A 21,598-nucleotide genomic window follows, 5' to 3' on the forward strand; every position below is an offset into this window, starting at 1 on the left:
TGTGTGTGTGCGTGCGTGCGTGTGTGTGTGTCTGTGTAGGGAGGAGTGAGGGCTAGGTACCTCTCTGTCTGAAGCTAAGAGAGACAGAGAGTAGGGCAGCCACAATTTAAAACTCAATGTATCTCCCAAAGCCTCCCTTTCTGTGTGGTTTATCTCTCTCCCTCTCTCTCTAGCTCTCTCTATCTCTCTCTCTCCCTCCCTCTCTCTCTATGTATGTGTGTATCTGCCTCACATCTTAATGAGTCATCAGTAGCTAAATCATCTATAAAACAATCCAACAGGCTACTCACTAGTCCAATAGTACCGACCGACAACAAGAACCAGAATAGTTAGTTCCCCAATGCCATTGTGAGAGACAACAGTGGACTAATGAAGATTGGGGAAAGACCAGATCAGGTATGATAATCACTGGGAACCAATGTCTGCGTTCCAAATGGTTGACCATATAAAGGGAATAGGATGCCATGACAATATGTTGAGCAGAAGGTGGGTTATTTCATAGTGTTATTACAGTTAACAAGGATGTGTGGAACATCTTACAGTTAAACAGTGTTACATGCTGGTCCCACACTGTTAGCATGACCACACAGAGAGATAGGCTGCACTAAGGAATGTTTACAGGCGCTTCATACTGTGTTTCTGTGTTTTTGTGTGTGTATGTATGTGTGTGTGTGTGTGTGTGTGTGTGTGTGTGTGTGTGTGTGTGTGTGTGTGTGTGTGTGTGTGTGTGTGCGCGTGCATGTGTGTACCTCCCTGATGATAGTCCCCCACCCACCACCTCTCCCTACCATGGATTAGACCACTGACTAACTACTTTACTCCCAGCCACCTTTACAGACATAATGAGTCTAAATTAGTTCTAAACCCTTCACTCATCTAATTGTGAGCAGAGAGAAGATGATCTGATCACACCCTTCTCTGGCTGAATGCTCTGTCCCTGTTTCCACAGGCTTGCTGCTTGCAGCACACGAACACACGCACTGCACACACAAACACACACATTCTTCTGCCTCATTATTTCAACTGGCAGAGCTGTAGAGCGGGGGCTGATGGGGGCTGAGGTTGCTGGCACACGTCAGGGATGCATTCTTTCTAACAGTCAACTTCTGGATATGGAGACAATTTGCTGTTCTGCGGTTGAGATATTTTAGGCCAGCCTATACATAGCACATACTGTAGGACAGGCTAGTTCTGCCATGAACACAGAACCCAATATGCCTGCAATAACATATTCTCCTATATGCATCCCAAGACTAGCACTTCATCAACATACCTCAGTACAGTTGGCTATTATTTGACTTTTCCCTGGTATGGTTTCTTTGTTCTATCTCTAGTCTCAGTCTGGATGGATGGAGGGAGGGTTTAACACATATTTGCTTTAGGGAGGAGGGGATGGATATGCTGAGCAGACAAGGCTTCCTCACCCCCAGTGTGTTCCACAGTGCCACTGCCAACTACCTGACACATGTACTAGAGGACTACAACTGGCTGTTAGAACAGAAGGGCTTGGCATGCAGTCCTTAGCCATGCCAGTCTCTCCCTGTCCCAGCCTCTCAGAGGAGGAGAAGGATGAGGAGGAGGAGGAGGACGACGACAGTGAGCACAGTGAACCAACCCTATCTTTTCATCAAGGTCAAACACAAGAGTCTCCGTCTGTAAAGCCAGAACACAACACTGTGGGAAAGTTTCCTGATATTCACACCTGCAGTCTGACCTCACTCTGTGGTCATTTACACCCCATCCCCAACCCTGGGGCTCTTAATTGGTTAATTCACCTCCAGGGCTGGCTGGGGCCCAGGGGGAGGTGTGCTGACCTCTCCCCCAGCCAGGGCTCACTATCCTGGGCCAGCAGATGGCCCTCTCACCTGCTCCCTCCCCAGCTCACCACCCTGGAGATACACGTCTGAAGTGGATCCCTGTAATACGATCGCAGGGAGGAGGGGTGGAGAGGACACTATACGGTGGGGGAAAAGGAAATGCGGAAGAGATAAGAAGGAAAGTTCAGTGGAAAGGGAAAAGAAGAGAGCAGAGAGAGGGAGAAGGGGAGAGAGGAAGGGAGAGGGGGGAATAAAGGGGATCCTTCCCTTCCTCCCTTCCTCCCTTCCTTCCTCCCTCTCTCCATTCATTCACCTCACACAGAGGAGAGGAGAAACAGAGCAGACGGAGGAGGAAGGTTCCACAGCTGGATCCAGCCGCTGACTCTGAGATTTTGTCCCGGCTGCCAGGGGCTAGCTGTCCCTCTGGGGACACCTCTCTGATTTCTTTCTCTCTTCTCCTCTCTTCTTTTCTCTTTCACAGCCTTGGTTCACACCCTTCTACAGACACTGCATCAGCGCAGACAAAAAATCAAACTTAAATTCTGTGAATTGCTCTGTTAAGAAAACCCTTTTAGCCTATTATGGCTCTCTAGGCTGCAGCAGCTGCAGACACTAGAAGCGCCAGGTTTCCAATATTGTCTGATCCAGAGAATGTGGCCATGATGAAACGTCTTTTTCTGATGATTGAAATGTTTCAAATTGTAATACGAATAGGCTGAAGAGCACTCGGGGGAATGATGATCCACAAGAAAACGACAGGCAGTGCATCTCAGTTTCAGATCAATGAACCAAATATACACACAGAGATTCAGTGAAACAAAATCTATTTGATTGAATATCAGACAAGTCACAGGCTTTTGGTTCGGGAGTAAGACATGCTACTACGCGAGTGAAGAGCAAAATCCACTTGAAAAGCTACGTAACATGCAGAAACATTTTCTGATCAGCTAATAAATTATATGAGCAAACTAGAATAAAGATGATCATTAGCACTCACCTCAACTTAGCTAACATTTCCTAATGGTAACCAAATATCCAAAAGGAGATTCAGTGAAAACTAAAATCTGACATTGATTGATTTATCAAAACGAGTCCCAAAGCAGAGCAAAAGCGCTGTCCCAATCCAAACGGTGCTGAAATGATCATCTAGGTGACCACACACGACTATTGCTTTAAATTAGTAGCTTATAACGGTTGGATATTACTTTGGGAGTTTCAGTATAAGCAACAATTTGATGCCTTCAATTGCATTAGTCTACTTTATTCCAATATGTTCGTCATTCACTCGATCATAACTAAGGTGAGTTTTCCTCTCTGTGCTTTTTCTAGGCCCAATGGCTGTTTCATCGTCTCCCCACTCATCTGCCACCTGCCTCCGCCACATTTTCTCAACACCAGTTTAAATCAATATACTGTTTTCTAGAAATTTGGCTTTTTTTCGGGTTCAGGCTCATTTCATTTCTGTGATGTCGGACCAGGCCAGGCTCAGGCTTCAGCTCACCGGGCTTGAGTCGGACCGGGCTCGATCTTCAGGCCCGATGAGAACTCTAGTGCAGACAGGCAGACAGAGAGACAGACAGACAGGCAGGCAGAGACAGGCAGGCAGAGACAGGCAGGCAGAGACAGGCAGGCAGAGACAGGCAGACAGACAGACAGACAGACTGTTCTGTCTAATGAAAACTGCCCTCCTGGAGACAAAGACAGATAAAAACAGAATGAGTGTGCTCTAAGGTAGGTCTCCCCTGAGAGAGGCCTCTGGATCAGACCATCTTCCTCTCCTTCCTGTGAGCAGGAAACCACTCTGTTCCAGCAGACCCCTGGCATCACAACCCTGGCCCTCACAAGGCTCAGCCTAAAAGCAGAGTCAGACTGTATCCAACATCCAACACTGTAAACTGGTAGTCACTGCAAAGACCTGTATACTTGACCACCAGTGTAAAACTGGTAAAGACCAAGCCTGGCCTCCCAAGGACCATTTTATGAATGGTACTGTGTATGTAGATGATATAGCACAAGGAATAGAGAACTACACCTCTGTGTCCACATGCTTCTCTTCCCTTCTCTGCGTTCTTTCTCTCTGTGTGTGTGTGGCAGTTAGCCACTAATGAACAATCTAGTCTAGCGTCTAGTGCTTCTGTTCACAACCATAGAACATTAAACATTTTACCACAACCTTTTCCTCTTCCTGTAGCATTGGCCAGACTGAATAAGGCTGATGGACGTCTGAGCACCATGAAACGCACTCATCTGTCTCTAGTGGAGCTGGAACTGTGACCTGAACACACACACACACCTACACACACATACACACACGCACACAGACACATTCACACATTCCAGATGTGCATCATTGTTTATGTTCGCGCCAATGCTACAGCTCCACACCGCTCCGTTCGGCCCAGGACTAAAGTGCTCGAGGAAGTATTACATTTGCAAACACATTAAGTAGTACATCCCAGTTTCCTGCAATTTTGTCCTTTCCCTGTAAATACTGTGTGAAACCACACAGCCAGTCACCACAGAGCAGCACAGTGGTTACCAGGGGAAATGGGAGCAAAAGTCAGCTAGTCTAGGTGTGTGTGTGTGTGTGTGTGTGTGTGTGTGTGTGTGTGTGTGTGTGTGTGTGTGTGTGTGTGTGTGTGTGTGTGTGTGTGTGTGTGTGTGCGCGTGTGTGCGTGTGTGTCAGCTAGCCTGGGGCTAACCCAGCCTCAAACCAGCCTCACAGGGAGACTAGAAAACACTGACATTAAAACAGATAACTACACATTTAGATTGTCACTGGCCCTCTTCAGAAAAACTAAAGTTGGAAAATTGATTACACAGTTCATGTATAAAAATACCAGCCTACCACTGGTCTTACGTAAGTAAATCTTACAGTAGACAATACAGTTAGCCCACAGGTTGTATCCTGGGGACAATAGAATATAAGTAAAACATGAAGCCTACTGGGGTTGAACCCATTCCAGTACAGAGAGAAGAGAAAGAAGAGAAGAGAGAGTGACAGGAGGACTGGGGGAAATGATGGATTGTCCAGGTGTCTTATTCAAAGCCTCCTATTCATTGCATTGGACAAGGCTGCTTTGGTTTGCTAGACTCCAGGTGCAGCCAGACTTCTGTTTTTGTGTGTGCAGCAGAGAGTGAGCGAGGCAGGCTGGAAGTCAAAAAGCCTGCTTCCATTCAACACAGTGTCTATGTCCCAAATGGCACCCTATTCCTGTTAAAGTGAAGGGACTTGTGTTCTACCCTCTTGTGGCTTTGAGTCAGTGACTCTTGTCACGGAGTGAAAAGTTAGCTGGAGACTAAATCCAGCTGGGAGAGGCTGGTCCTTTGTCCCAGCTAAAGAACTGTGACCGAGACATTGAAAACAGAATCTGTGGGTTTGAGGAGGAGTTCAAAAAGCGTTGAAGCACCAAGTTCAAGTACTTAGAAACAGAGACATTGCTTTGAATGAAAGCATCTGCAGATTGCCGAGAAACAAGAAGCTTCTACCGAATCAAATCAGATGTGAAAAACGCAGATGGAGTGATTGATCTGAGCCTTCCAGGACCATATGGTAGGGTGGGCTGTACCTAATCAACCATATATTGCCTGGCTGGCACTTAGCACTACAGTCTGGTTCAACCATCAGGTCTGGTCCTGGCTCTGTGGTCCTGATCCAACCATCAGGTTACAGTCCACAGCCCACTGTGACACTATACCTAACTGCATTTCATCTGTGGCTTTGGGGGAAACACTAACACTGAGGAACCCACTTTGAAATATCAACGTATCAGTGCCCCATATAGTGGCTCAGTGCAGTGGAGCTCTGATGAATGAAGCTCAACGGTATAGTTCTCCCATAGAATTTCCCACAGATGGTGTGTTTTTATGTTGCCAGGCATGGACTTCACTGAGACTATCATCTCCTCTCTACTCCTCTCTTCTCCTCTCCCCTCTCCCTTCTCCTCACCTTTCCTATTTTCATCTCCTCTCCTGTTTCCTCCTCTCTTCTCCTCTCCCCTCTCCCTTCTCCTCACCTTTCCTATCTTCATCTCCTCTCCAGTTTCCTCCTCTCTTCTCCTCTCCCCCTCCCTTCTCCTCACCTTTCCTATCTTCATCTCCTCTCCTGTTTCCTCCTCTCTTCTCCTCTCTTCTCCTCCTTTCCTCTCTTCCAAGTCAGTGGAATGAGTGACATTTCTAATCATCCTGAACCAAAAATACTCATTGGAAAATCCTTGAAGCAGATAGATGTAAGGCTAGCTATTACGTTTCCTATTCAGAATCACTGTGAGCTTTGTCTATCGAACCACACCAATCAGATCCAAGGGATGAGACATGGCAGGCCAGCGTATCAGTGATGTCTTTTCAAGGCCAGGTCTAGTGAGAAGGGAGGCCTGTGAGTTCACTCTGACTCCGACCGGCGGACGGGTGCCAAAGCACGGTTCAGACTGGAACCCTTTCTGGCTGCAGAGGAAACTGATAAAAGCACAATTTTGACTCTCAGCTCAGCGCCAATCCAACAGCGATCAGTGGTCTTCTCAGTTTGCATGGGGTTGCTGAGGGGGGCCCTTGCGATGACAGACACACCATTCTGTCTGGGGGTGGTGGGCTAAACCACCAGGGTGGTGATGGGGGGTGGAGTGGTTCTAGGGGGGTGGAGTGGGTCTAGCCTGTCCTCACACCCAGTTAATGAGGTCTGAAGTGAGATCAGATAAAGGTTGGGATGGAGGGACGGAGGGACGGAGGGAGGGAGGCAGGAAGTGAAAAAGACAAGGAGGGAGGGAGGCAGGCAATGGAGAGAATGAGGATGGAGAGAGTGGGGGGTGGAGGGAGGGATAGATGGAGGAAGGGATGGAGAGAGGCAGGAGGAGAGACAGACGAGGAAGCCCCCCTGCCTGTGTCACCTCCGCCAACTGTGCCAGCGGCCGGCGCTCGTTGGGCCTCATTTCCCCTCGCGCTGCCAGGGGACCCCCTCTCGTCTTACCGCTGGAGCCATACCAACCCCCCAAAACCCCAACCCTAATTCTAACCTCCCAAAAACACACAGACAGGGGGCCGAGACAGAGAGATAGATAGAGAGAGAAAGAGAGAGAGACAGAGAGAGAGAGAGAGAGAGAGAGAGAGAGAGAGAGAGAGAGAGAGAGAGAGAGAGAGAGAGAGAGAGAGAGAGAGAGAGAGAGAGAGAGAGAGAGAGAGAGAGAGAGAGGGGGGGAGACAGAGAGAGAGAGAGAGAGAGAGAGAGAGAGAGAGAGAGAGAGAGAGAGAGAGAGAGAGAGAGAGAGAGAGAGAGACAGATCCAATAGAACAGCACTGTGCTTCTTGTGAAGTACTGGTTATTTACCAACAGAATCAGTCCAAAATAAACATGAAAGATGAAATATGCATCAAATAAAACATCTCTCTGTCAAACACAAACCCAAATGGCACCCTATTCCCTATATATAGTGTACTACTTTTGACCAGGACCGATAGGGAATATATAGGGAATATGATGCCATTGGGAACACAGCCTTGGTCCAGATTAATGATGTACTCAAGACTCAAAGGGCTAACAAGCACCCATCCACTCTTGCCACCCTCCATTCAATTTATTAAGAAAGGGAATCTTGATCAAATGTAACAATTCTGCAGCTGCTAAAACTGAAAGAGCTCTTTCTACTTCTATTAAGTCTCCAGTATAGAGTGGAGCTGACCCCCACTGCCCAGGCTCATGTCCTGTCTGAGAGAGAGTCGTGTGAATAGACCATGGTCACAGTGAAGAGTCCTCCACAAACAAGCACCTCCGGCTGCAGGGGAATACAGTGCCACTGTGGCTGTTTGGCTCCCATTCTGCAGCCCTTTCATCCAGCCACTACAGTGTATGTTTGTGTGTGTGTGTGTGTGTGTGTGTGTGTGTGTGTGTGTGTGTGTGTGTGTGTGTGTGTGTGTGTGTGTGTGTGTGTGTGTGTGTGTGTGTGTGTGTGCGTGTGCGTGTGTGTGTGTGTGTGTCCTCAGGAGTGGTAGCTTACATGTGTTCCTTCCCCCTGCTGGGACAAAGCTCTAGCCTGGTAATGTTCCATTATGGAATACAAGGGGATTAAATAAGCATCTGAGATGTGTAACCTACCTATGTGTTTCTATCCTATAATGTAAAGCACTTTGAGCACCTGGTGGAAAATCGCTATATAAATCTAATTCATTATTACAATCCTCATTATTGTTGTGGACCCTACATAACATAGAGACCTACTGTAGGTATAGCCAATCACTGTATGTTTCACGCTCTCCAATCACCAACTACCTTATAAAGACGACACAATGTGCATCCCAATAAACCCTATCCCCTACACAATGTACTACTTTTGCGGAGAGCCCTATAGGCTCTGATCAAAACTAGTGCACTAAATAGGGAATAGGGTGCCATTTGCCACACAGACACAGTTGAAAGCAGGTACCAATAAGGGCATGATGCTTATAGGGGAAAATAAATGGAAATAATGTCACCTCATAAAGCGGAGTCCAGTCCATAATGCAGTTCTTGGTTTGTAACATGGTATTCCTCATGTCATTCCCTATTTCCCCTCCTTGAGATGACCTATCCCCCCCATAGATGTGACCTATTACATTACCAGATTGACGGCTGCTAACAGGTTTAAGACCTGTCACTCTAATTGAGGTGGAAAACTATTATTTTCATTCATGATTCTTTTTACACAACACCTAATTATAACTATATAAGTATTCCTCTACTGCAGCAAGTGACAGCCTCGCTTAGGCAGAGAGAGAAAGAGAGTGTCACGATCGTCTGAAGGAGCGGACCAATACGCAGCGCGTGGAGTGAACATGATGACTTTATTTAATTAAAGCAACCACGAAAAAACAACAAATGACGATACGTGAAGTCCTCTGTGACACCGACAGAACATACAACACTGGAACAATAACCCACAAAACAAAGGAGAAAACACACAGAATATATATGGCTCCCAATCAGAGATAACGAGCCGACAGCTGACACTCGTTACCTCCGATTGGGAGTCATAGACCAATCACCACTAGACACAAACAAAATGAAACTCACCCATCCCCAACACCACCAAATGAAATACACCCAAACCAATGACAATGAACAACCCTGGCTCAAATATCAAAGTCCATGGAGCCAGAGTGTCACAGTACCCCCTAAAGGTGCGAACTCCGGGCGCACCAATATCAGGACTAGGGGAGGGTCTGGGTGGGCGTCTGTCCACGGTGGCGGCTCTGGCCCCGGTCGTGATCCCCACCCCACCACAGTCACAACCTGCTTCGGTAGCCTCCTCCCAATGACCACCCTCCAACTAACCCCACCTGGACTAAGGGGCAACACCGGACTAAGGGGCAGCATCGGCCTAAGGGGCAGCACCGGGATAAGGGGCAGCACCGGGATAAGGGGCAGCACCGGGACAAGGGGCAGCACCGGGCTAAGGGGCAGCACCGGACTAAGGGGCAGCACCGGACTAAGGGGCAGTACCAGGCTAAGGGGCAGTACCGGACTAAGGGGCAGTACCAGGCTAAGGGACAGCACCAGGATAAGGGACAGCAACAGGATAAGGAGCAACACCGAGCTAAGGGGCAGCACCTGACTAAATGGCGGATCCTGGCTGGCTGGCTCTGGCGGATCCTGGCTGGCTGGCGGATCCTGGCTGGACGGCTCTGACGGATCCCGGTTGGACGGCTCTGGCGGATCCCGGCTGGACGGCTCTGGCGGATCCTGGCTGGACGGCTCATGGCTGGCTGACGGAACTGGCTGCTCATGGCTGGCTAACGGATCTGGCTGCTCATGGCTGGCTAACGGATCTGGCTGCTCATGGCTGGCTGACGGATCTGGCTGCTCATGGCTGGCTGAAGGCTCTGGCTGATCCTGTCTGGCAGAAGGCTCTGGCTGATCCTGTCTGGCAGAAGGCTCTGGCTGATCCTGTCTGGCAGAAGGCTCTGGCTGATCCTGTCTGGCGGAAGGCTCTGGCTGATCCTGTCTGGCGGAAGGCTCTAGCGGCTCCGGTCTGGCGGACGGCTCTGATGGCTCATGGCAGACGGGCGGCTTTGCAGGCTTTGGGAAGACGGGCAGTTCAGGCCCCGTTGGGCAGACGGCAGACTCTGGCCGTCTGAGGCGCATCGTAGGCCTGGTGCGTGGTGCCGGAACAGGAGGTACCGGGCTGAGGACACGCATCTCAGGGCTAGTGCGGGGAGAAGCAACAGGGCATGCTGGACCCTGGGGACGCACCGTAGGCCTGATGCGTGGTGCCGGAACTGGAGGTACCGGGCTGAGGACACGCATCTCAGGGCTAGTGCGGGAAGCAGCAACAGGGCATGCTTGGCCCTGGGGACGCACCGTAGGCCTGATGCGTGGTGCCGGAACTGGAGGTACCGGGCTGAGGACACGCATCTCAGGGCTAGTGCGGGGAGTCGGAACAGGGCATGCTGGACCCTGGGGACTCCCATAACGCCTAGTGCGGGGAGCCGGAACAGGGCATGCTGGACCCTGGGGACTCACCTCACGCCTAGTGCGGAGAGCAGGAACAGGCCGGGCGGGGCTGGCGACGCGCACCGTATCCCTGGTGCGAGTGGCCGGAACAGGCCGGGCCGGGCTGGCGAAGCGCACCGTATCCCTGGTGCGTGGAGTAGGAACAGGCCGGGCTGGGCTGGCGAAGCGCACCGTATCCCTGGTGCGTGGAGTAGGAACAGGCCGGGCTGGGCTGGCGAAGCGCACCGTATCCCTGGTGCGTGGAGTAGGAACAGGCCGGGCTGAGCTGGCGACGCGCACCGCATACTTGGTGCGTATGGCAGGAACAGGCCGAACCGGGCTGGCGACGCGCACCTTACACTTAGTGCGAGGGACCGGAACAGGCCGTACCGTACGGGGAACACACACTACTGGCTGCACCTCGGGACTAGGAACGGGCCGGACCGAACTGGTTACACACCCCAGTACCTCACGCCGTGCCTCAACACCTTCCTTCCCTGCTTTACCCAGTAGCCCCCTTGACCTGGTAGCCCACTGAATCCGTCCCTTCTCTGCCTCCGTCAGCCCCCTTAACCTGGCAGCCCTCTGACTCTGCCTTGTGGCAGCCTCCTGCTGCTCCGTCGCCCAAGCCATGTGCCCCCCCCCAAAAATTTCTTGGGGTTGCCTCTCGTCCTTCCGACGTTGGCTCTGCCGACGCCGTTGCTCCTCTCTCCGTCGCCTCTCCTCTGTTTCGCTCCATGGACGGCGATCCATGCCGTCCAGGATTTCTTCCCACGTCCAGGACCCTTTACCGTCCAACAGTTCCTCCCATGTCCAGACCCTTTGCTCCTGGACGCGCTGCTTGGTCCTTTTTTGGTGGGTTATTCTGTCACGCTCGTCTGAAGGAGCGGACCAATACGCAGCGCGTGGAGTGAACATGATGACTTTATTTAATTAAAGCAACCACGAAAAAACAACAAATGACGATACGTGAAGTCCTCTGTGACACCGACAGAACATACAACACTGGAACAATAACCCACAAAACAAAGGAGAAAACACACAGAATATATATGGCTCCCAATCAGAGATAACGAGCCGACAGCTGACACTCGTTACCTCCGATTGGGAGTCATAGACCAATCACCACTAGACACAAACAAAATGAAACTCACCCATCCCCAACACCACCAAATGAAATACACCCAAACCAATGACAATGAACAACCCTGGCTCAAATATCAAAGTCCATGGAGCCAGAGTGTCACAGAGAGAGAGAGAGAGAGAGAGAGAGAGAGAGAGAGAGAGAGAGAGAGAGAGAGAGAGAGAGAGAGAGAGAGAGAGAGTGTGGTGCCAGAGTGTGTTAAGACTAATCATGAACTGCTGTTAGAGAAACATTGAGGGAACAGAAACCCTAAACCTTACCCACTTCAAAATGCTGGACTGATGATTACAATACCCCTATAATGGCTGTTGGACAGAATTGAGTGTGTGGAAAAATGGGCTGTGGGAATTTCTTGCACAGAGAGAAAAGGCAGTCGGTCGGTCGTCAGATGTCTCGCTGAGACGCTGGGATGTGGAGCTGCTGGCACCCTGAACACACACACACACATGCACAGACACACCCACACACCCATAGCCAAGCCGTCTGGCATCACATGGCACGCCAAGTACACGTCTACAGCCGCCAAACAGGACTAAGACAGGCCAGGGAGGCACCACACACACACAGACAAACACACACACACATACACACAGACCGGGCAGAGAGTGGCTGGCTTTGAAGAAGTGTTGCATGCTGGGAGCCTGGAGGCTGCTGATGGAGCATTTCCTACCCAGAGGGCCGAGCGGTATACATCCTACCCAGAGGGCTCTGTAGTCTACAGACAGGTAGTGGCAGTTTGCTTGGCGAGGTCGGGGGGGACAGTCTGCTCAACAACACATAAAGGAAAATATGATAGAATAACATAGAAGTGCTTGACATAAATATTCTTAACTATTTCCTTGTACATTATTTCTCTGTACTCATCCTTACTGCCAATAGTTGTATAATTGAGAGACAGATCTCCCATACAACCACTGCCTCTGTCTCAGCTTTTAGTCTTCTGTTGAGGCCTCCCCAGACTGAAACAGGTGCCGGTACTCATGTTGGGTGCCGGTACTGTTTATATTTAGGTGCAGGAGCTCCACAATACTTTTGAGCTAATATTCTATAAGAGGAATAGGAGCTCAAGCAGTAGAAAATGTGAGGTGTCGGTACTCAGCCCCTGTGCGCTCCTGCCCAACTCAAGCACTGGGCCTCCCTCCATCCCCCTCTCTCCCTCTAGTTCCCTCACTCCCACACTTCCCTGCCTCCATCTCCCCCTCTCCCCTACAAATCTAACTCCCTCTCCCCCTCACCCCTCCCTCTCCCTGGGGCAGTCACTGGTCCAAGAACCCGTCTGCACAGCCCTCTGTTAGCCCAGCGGAGAGCTTCCAAACCCTGGCCATCTCAACCCCATCCCCAAACCCTCTCCCCTAAATCCAACTCCAACTCATCCAAACCATGGCCGTCTCAGCCCCAGCCCCATCTCAGGCACACAGATGCTTGTGAAGCAGGAATTAAATGAAACTCTAACTGTAATGCTGGTCTCTAGAAACAGTTCCCTCTCTCCCCCAGAGCTCCTGTATGTTAGAGGGTCTGATTGCTGCAGCAGCAGCTTTGAAGTCTGGAAGAAACAGCCACTGATGATAAAAAGCAGAAAACAACATAACAGACGCAACAACAACCAGAGAAAACGATACCTCTTAATGAGGCGTAATTATGGATTTGACCCCGCAGCGGGATCTGGCCTGGAGGCCCTGTAGCAAATTTGGCGGGCCTGTGGTTTGTCAATGGTTTTCTTCTTTTTTTGTATACCATACCCATTTGTTTTGAGGTGTCTTTTGTTGAGGTGTGACATGTGACATGTCGTTTTCTCAGATAAAGCCATACCATGTCCTCCTGCAGCTGAATTAGGTGAATAAAGTGGAAGCCTCTTTTGTCTTGAGCTGTCAGGGGGCTTTGCAATGTATCAGTTACCTTGGAAACCTTGGAGAGGTGAAGGAGAGGACAGCCAGAAGAGAAGAGATCCTCCAGCTCTGTAGACACCAGGTAAACTCCTCACTTAGGATGTGTCCCACATGGCGCCCTGTTACCTATGTAGGGCACTATATGTAGTGCACTATAAATAGGGAATAGGATGCCATTTGGGACACATCCTTAGCCTTTCTCCAACCTAAACCCCCTCACTCCACTTTCTCCACTCTAAACTCTCTTATCCTCTACAATCCAATCTAAACAGCTTGAACGTTAAAATAACACTTAATGCCTGACAATACAGCAGCAAAATCCAACAAATCCCTTTTCTATCGGTGTAATATTTCTCCTCTTGGTAATGGTCTCGCCATATCCCTTCAAAATGAGTGCAGAACTTCAGACCCCTCTCAACCCTCGAGCGTAGTTTTCTTTCCAATGTAGTCTTAATTTGGCATTTGGTATTTCCCAGTTCATATACCAAAAAACTAGCAGCATGCATACGTACAAGTTATAGATATCGGACTTCACATTAACAAAATGCAGGAGATAAGTCTTTCGAGACTTGTAAAATTGTTGAAACTTTCAATTGCGAGATAAACCTGTCGACAGGTTGACTAGAAGAACAGAATAGACAATATCCTACCTGTAGTATGCAGGTCCCAGCAGCCGTGTTCTCCTTGATGGATACGTTGTAGAAGTTGCTACCGAACACAGGTTCGTTGTCGTTAATATCCTGCAGTACCACATGGACCAGAGCTGTGGAGGACAGGGAAGGCCTCCCTCCGTCTGTAGCCACCACTGTCACATTCGGCCTGGGCTGCGACTCGTAATCCAGCTGGGAGAGCGTGGTGATGATCCCTGTTACTGGGTCTATGGTGAACCACTGGGCCTGGTTCTCATCCAGGCCGGCCTGGCTATCCTGGAGGAGGCTGTATGTGATGTCTCCATTGGGCCCCTGGTCTTTGTCTCTAGCCGTGACCTGCAATACGAAGCTTCCTGGGAACACCACCTCAGGTATGACCTGTCTGTACTCCTGCTGATCAAACAGAGGAGGGTTGTCGTTGACATCAGTGACTTGTATCGTAAAGGAGGACTCAGCCCTGAGAGGAGGGGTGCCTGCGTCTGTAGCCATCACCCTGAGTTCGTATGTGTCCCTCTCCTCTCGGTCCAGGATCTGGTCCACACACATCAGGTAGATGATGTTGTCCTTGGTGGTCAGAGCAAACTTCCCGTCCCCTCCTTCCAAGGAGACGTTGACATTGGCGTATTCTCCGTAGTCCGGGTCGGTGACGGAGATGCGGGCGACGTACTGGCCGGGCTGGGCGCCCTCGGAGATCTGTGGGGAGCCGTCTTCACTGAGGAAGATGATGGTCATGGTGGGCTGGTTGTCATTGTAGTCCCGGACGTGGATTGTGACGAAGGCGTTGGTAACCTCGGGCTGCGTGGCGTTATCCCTTGCCTGGACCACCAGCTCATGGACCCTCCGCATCTCAAAGTCCAGCGGCTTGTTGAGCGTGATGACGCCCGTACGAGAGTCGATGACGAAGTAGTGCTCCGGGTCGCTCTGCCTGCGGTTGATCTCGTAGAGAACCAGGCCGTTGTCTCCCTGGTCGGCGTCGGAGGCAAAGACTTGGAGGATGTTGCTACCCGGCTGCAGATTCTCTGAGATAATGGCGTGGTAGCGACTCTGGTTGAAGACTGGAGCATTGTCGTTGATATCCTGAACCGTCACATCTAGCACCATCTGACCAGTCCTCTTAGGGGAGCCTCCATCGAACGCCTCCAGGGATAACGTATAAGACGGTCTGGTCTCGCTGTCCAGAAGAGTGTTGACCACCAGGTCCAGATAGAGAACCTGGTTGGATCCTCTCCGGGTCTCCAGGAGGAAAGCCTGGCCGGTGTTCCCGTCTTTGATGAGGTATCCCTGGGTAGTCAGTTGGCCCTTGTCCCCGTCCACCGCCGGCTCTAGGGGGAACCTGGTTCCCACCGCCGTCATTTCCGGGATCTTGAACGCCGCTCTCCTCCGGGGGAACGTGGGAGCGTGGTCATTGATGTCATTCACCGTGATGGTCACTTCGACAGTCACGCCCGTCATAGTCACTGCAATGAAGTTGTACCGGTCCCTCAGCTCATGGTCCAAAACCTTGGCTGTCTTGATGATGCCCGTGCTCTCATCTATTTCCAGGTCACTCCCCACCCCGGTGCCCTCGTGGTCTGAAATAAAGTAAAGACTTGCGGTGACGCCAGGCGGTAACCCAGTGCTGATGTCCCCTATGATGGTCCCGGCAGGCTGTTCCTCGTCCAGCTGGAGCTCCAGGTTCCCCAGGACGGTGGAGGAGTGGACGGTGATCAGCTCCAGGAGGATGTAGGCCAGCAACAGGACCTCTCGGCTCCACCGGCCATCACCCTGCAGCGACCTCGACACAGACCGCCCAAAACCCTTGGCCTCGGTCTTCATTCTGACGGTTTCTTCCTAAACCTAAACACAGAGAGATGGGAAATATGTTAGAGTGTAGTGTACTGATCGTTACTTCCTGACAATGTGTCCGTCCCTTTTGGCACCATATTCCCTACATAGTCCACTTCTTTTGACCAGAGTCAAGGTGCCAGAGTCAAGGTGCCCTTTGGGAGTTAGCCCAAGAAAACCTCTAGGCTGTTTGTCCTGGTCAGGTCATGTAGTCAGGAAACATTCCTGGCTCCTCTTATGACCTGATCCAGCAACAAAAGCTAGTGCTTTTTATTGGCATAACAAAGAGAGGGGACAGGCTTTTTCTGTCCTTTTGGTGAGCTGTGTAAAAATGAAGGAAAATGCCTTAAGGTCAGTTTTTCCATATGCTCTACAGGCTGTGGTCCCAGCCACAGTGCATATAATAGATCCCTTGCATCACGTCATTTTCATCCCCTCCCTCCACTCACCTAATAAGTCAACACCTTGTTCCTTTGGCATAACAGAGAACCCTCCCTTTACTAGAGAACTGTCCAGACCACAGACCAGACCACCTGGGTTTAAATCTTTTAAATACTTTGAGCGTTTGCTCTAGCCTGCCTTGAACAGCAGGTGGGCATGGTTTTCCATTCTGGTACAATTCTATTGGTCCAGTAAGCCAGGCAAGCTCAATCAAGTAAATATATAATATTTGAAATTATTTTTAATAGTATTTCAACCCAGATCTCCCACAGGCGTACGCTAGAGCCACAGAGGGAGACGCTTTATGGTCTCAACATTCAGTTCTAATCAGAGAGAGAGAGAGACAGGTCCAAATGCAGCCAGGTTCTCTGGTCTGTAACACTATCCTCTGGAGCTTGTGGGTGTGTGTGTGTGTGTGTGTGTGCGTGTGTGTGTGTGTGTGTGTGTGTGTGTGTGTGTGTGTGTGTGTGTGTGTGTGTGTGTGTGTGTGTGTGTGTGTGTGTGTGTGTGTGTGTATCATCTTTATTTAGCCAGTTTGCTAAAGCACATGCACATCTAGGACCAGGGTATGTGTTTGCACGTATGAAACCAGGTTAAGGGGAAGGGAGACTGATGAATTTACGAGAATGTTGGGTGTGAGCTCTTATAGAGGGACCGTGTTTGAAAAGCTCTTTACAATATTGAGTGGTCCCTGAGCCCATATTTCTATTGGGATGTTAACTTGAGGAATGTCCTCCCCAGCTCAATGTGTGGAGAGTAAACCAGGGCCCAGAAAAGTAAAGATGTGTTATAGCGTCAGAGAGAAAACACTCTACTTTATCCACCTGTTTTGAGAGGCGTAAAACTCCCCTGTCTTAATGGAGAATGGAAGCTGAGTGGAGACAGGTGGTGTTTTGAAAGCATACAACTCCTGCCATTTCCATGTGATATATGCCCTTAAAATGGTTCATGAAACTTCTGAAATGTCGGTCAGCCGCCTTTCATAAATTATACCTTTGGCAAATCAGGTAATTATGTCAGAAGTGAAAGTGTCTTCTTGGCTCCTGTAACCTATATTTCATTACGCGCAAGTGATTCCGAGTTCATAAATTTGGGAGCACATTTCTGCTATTGCCTTAGTCTCTGTGATGGGTCTAACCTTTTTACAAGACTCAATGGTTAACTCCATGGTGGCTCTGTATGAAATAAAAACAAAGAATACTTGAAAGAAATATTGTTAAATAAAGTGCATGGAAGGCAAAAAGGGGCCAAATCTCTGTTTCTGAGCTGAGTATTTCTTGACATAAAAGGTGGAAAAGTGGAAGTTAGAAATTGTGGAAAGTCATCAGATATATTCTAATGTATACATAACAGAGGTCTGTCTAAGGGACAGAAATAACTTTTGATAGTACAGTTAACTATGCAGGGGGACATCCTTAACAATACGTACTGACGCTCTCTGTAGTTCTCCGATTCTTTAAGACATAACAGCCAAGAGAGCACTACATTTGAACAACCACAAAGTTGAACAGTTAGAATGAGGATGATGTGGATTGCCACACAAAAATAGGATTTCTAAAACACTGAAGTAGAGATACTGTGTAATGGAGCAATTACACTGTCTGTCTCAAATGGCACCCTATTCCCGACATAGTGCACTACTTTTGACCAGAGCCCTATGGGCCCATATAGGGAATAGGGTGCCATTTGGGATGACGACACTGTTTCACATTATAGATGACACAGCTTTGGCAGGGAATCTCCCAACTGTTGATGACTTGTAATTTGTTGTGAGACACAATGAAGCAATGTGGGTTGTCTGACTGAGCTGACTGTCACCGTCTGCAGAATAGTCCAAAACCACTAAATGCGTCTCTGGCAAACAAGTAATTATTGTCTGTCTCTAATAACAAGAGGATACTCATTTTTTATTTCCAGTTGTCAGTGGTTCTGTTAAACAAAATCCAATTCATAACTAATTTATTTTGTCTTGCGGAAATAAAATCAACTTCAATGTTCTCCTAGAAAACTATGAACATGAAAACAGGAGTTTATTAGATGTTGAGGAATTATGTTTTTTACTGTAGGAGAATATTACTAGAGGCCTACCAGACTCCCCCTAGTGGCAGTACTGCAACATTCAGGGAAATATCCTTGCTGCAGACTGTACAGTCCTACATGTGTGTGTCTGTGAGTGACTAGGAGTATGTGAGCATGTATTTTAGAACGTGGATTTGTGCATGCATGTATTGTGTGTGCATGCGTGTGGGATTCATGCCTGTGTATATGCGTGTCTTTGTGAGTAGCCTATGTGTGTGTCGCAAGCCACAATGTGGTGTGTGTGTGTGGTGTGTGGTGTGTGTGTGTGTGTGTGTGTGTGTGTGTGTGTGTGTGTGTGTGTGTGTGTGTGTGTGTGTGTGTGCGTGCGTGCGTGCGTGCGTGTGTGTGTCTGGCCCATGGTGGTGACATAGTGCGACATAGTGAGCGAGGGAACAGAGCAGAGAGAGGAGAACAGGAGGAGCGGAGAGCAAAGGAGGAGAGTAATAGGGCTCCTTGCAGTCTGCCCTCTCCCCTCCTCTCTTCTCCTCTCATCTCCTCCCTCTTTTCTCCTCTCTCCTGGCTTGGCTCTAATCATGGGTGCTGGAAGCCTGCCTCCACCAGATGGGATTCCAAGGCTAATTTCAGTCAGATTGTGAGCCGTCATACAAAAACACAGTACACACTGAAGATGGAAGAAAACAGTGGAATTGGAGTGAAATAAAAACAGAACTCATTCTAGTTCTGTGGTGAAAACCTACAGTGAGGACATTCTTAAGTGACAGCTTTTGTGTGTAGACAGCAGAGTTATGAAGTTGTAGCCTCCTGTTTATTTCACTCTTTCTATGGCTAAAATATTGAATTTGACATGCTCAACCCTTTGCTTTACATGTCTTTATCTCTGCATGTCTTGTAAGTTAATCTAGTTGAGTGCCTGGTAAGACAGTGAAGCAGTTTACAACATGGATCCATTCCATGTATTTGTTGCCTATGATCCATCCTAAATGGCACCCTATTCCCTACATAGTGCACTATGTTTGACCAGAGACCTAATCTCAATGGTTTATACTGTAGAGCTGAAGCTCAACAATGGGGCACAGCGATGTTAGTTGGCCAGGATTTTAAAAGCTTTCACTACTAATTCTCCACTAATGGCAGAGTCTGGGGTAGCTCCATATATTAGGTACAATTCAAGTCCACAGAGATTTCCATTGTGCTGCCAACATGGAAGTACTTTCAAGTAATAATGATTTACTTTATAGCAATGCTGAGGCAGGACTTCTAGGTGTTTTTTCAAAGGAACAAAGGATGACTTTTCAAGGAGGCAGGGATCTTTGTTCGAATGCCACAGCAGAAATAATGCAGGCTCTGGTCTTGGTCTGGTCGTGTGTGTGTGTGTGTGTGTGTGTGTGTGTGTGTGTGTGTCTGTGTGTGTGTGTGTGTGTGTGTGTGTGTATGTTGCGGCTGGAGGACCACTCCGCTGCAGCCTAATAGATCTAGCAGACCCAGCCACCAGCCTGGGTCCTACAGCTCTACTATAGCTCTAACTGTATGATGCCATATTAAGCCCAACATAAAGTCACAAACGACACACTAACTCAGCATAGTACTATGGCTTTATAGCTCTAACAATGTTCCTTATTCTTGTACTAAATGCTCTATTAAATATATAATGGTATGTGGAAAACACGTATGGTTTCCCCCACTGGCTGACTGACAGGGATAAGCGGTTTGGGTTCTACTAGCTGCTAGCTAGACAAACAGAGAGCTACCTAGCTGATCAAAGATGTTTCTCCCTCCCTGTAGTCTGGAGAGGAGAGGGAGAGAGCAGAGGGAGAGAGAAGAGAGGAGAGAGCAGAGAGGAGAGATCAGAGGGAGAGAGCAGAGTGGGAGAGCAGAGGGAGAGAGCAGAGAGGAGAGAGCAGAGGGAGAGAGCAGAGAGGGAGAGAGCAGAGGGAGAGAGCAGAGGGAGAGAGCAGAGAGGGAGAGAGCAGAGAGGAGAGAGCAGAGAGGGAGAGAGCAGAGAGGGAGAGAGCAGAGGGAGAGAGCAGAGAGGGAGAGAGCAGAGAGGAGAGAGCAGAGGGAGAGAGCAGAGAGGAGAGAGCAGAGGGAGAGAGCAGAGGGAGAGAGCAGAGGGAGAGAGCAGAGAGAGAGCAGAGGGAGAGAGCAGAGAGGGAGAGAGCAGAAGGAGAGAGCAGAGGGAGAGAGCAGAGGGGGAGAGCAGAGGGAGAGAGCAGAGGGAGAGAGCAGACAGGGAGAGAGCAGAGAGGGAGAGAGCAGAAGGAGAGAGCAGAGGGAGAGAGCAGAGGGGGAGAGCAGAGGGAGAGAGCAGAGGGAGAGAGCAGACAGGGAGAGAGCAGAGAGGAGAGAGCAGACAGGGAGAGAGCAGAGAGGAGAGAGCAGAGGGAGAGAGCAGAAAAATATCCTCAGTGTACAACGAAAAACACCAAATAATGCATGCAGAGCAGAATTAGGACGATAACCGCTAATTATCAAAATCCAGAAAAGAGCCGTTAAATTCTATAACCACTTAAAAGGAAGCGATTCCCAAACCTTCCATAACAAAGCCATCACCTACAAAGAGATGAACTTGGAGAAGAGTCCCCTAAGTAAGCTGGTCCTGGGGCTCTGTTCACAAATACAAACAGACCCCACAGAGCCCCAGGACAACAACAACAACAACACAATTAGACCCAACCAAATCATGAGAAAACAAAAAGAGAATTACTTGACACATTGGAAAGAATTAACAAAAAAACTGAGCAAACTAGAATGCTATTTGGCTCTAAACAGAGAGTACACAGCGGCAGAATACCTGACCATTGTGACTGACCCAAACTAAAGGAAAGCTTTGACTATGTACAGACTCAGTGAGCATAGCCTTGCTATTGAGAAAGGCCGCCGTAGGCAGACCTGGCTCTCAAGAGAAGACAGGCTATGTGCACACTGCCCACAAAATGAGGTGGAAACTGAGCTGCACTTCCTAAACTCCTGCCAAATGTATGACCATATTAGAGACACATATTTCCCTCAGATTACAGAGATCCACAAAGAATTTGAAAACAAACCCAATTTTGATAAACTCCTTTATCTACTGAGTGAAAAACCAGTGTGCCATCACAGCAGCAAGATTTGTGACCTGTTGCCACAAGAAAAGGGCAACCAGTGAAGAACAAACACCATTGTAAATACAACCCATATTTATGTTTATTTATTTTCCCATTTGTACTTTAACTATTTGCACATTGTTACAACACTGTATATATATATATATATATATATATATATATATATATATATATATATATATATATATACTATATTCCCTATATAGTGTTCAGGCCCTGGTCAGTAGTAGTGCA

The 21,598-nt window shown here is 48.9% G+C and overlaps 1 protein-coding gene across 1 annotated transcript in view; it reads right to left on the reverse strand.

Moving 5' to 3' along the window:
* The window catches only part of dchs1a (dachsous cadherin-related 1a), a 140,540-nt gene extending 124,755 nt beyond the window's left edge, over positions 1 to 15,785 (reverse strand). The window contains exon 1 of the mRNA XM_045220398.1: positions 13,956 to 15,785. Coding sequence (XP_045076333.1) covers positions 13,956 to 15,770 — 1,815 coding nt within the window. The 5' untranslated portion in view covers positions 15,771 to 15,785. The remainder of the gene's footprint in view (positions 1 to 13,955) is intronic.
* Between the last annotated feature and the right edge of the window lie 5,813 nt (positions 15,786 to 21,598).

This window comes from Coregonus clupeaformis, chromosome 6 (assembly GCF_020615455.1).
Source record: "Coregonus clupeaformis isolate EN_2021a chromosome 6, ASM2061545v1, whole genome shotgun sequence".
Lineage (NCBI taxonomy): Eukaryota > Metazoa > Chordata > Actinopteri > Salmoniformes > Salmonidae > Coregonus > Coregonus clupeaformis.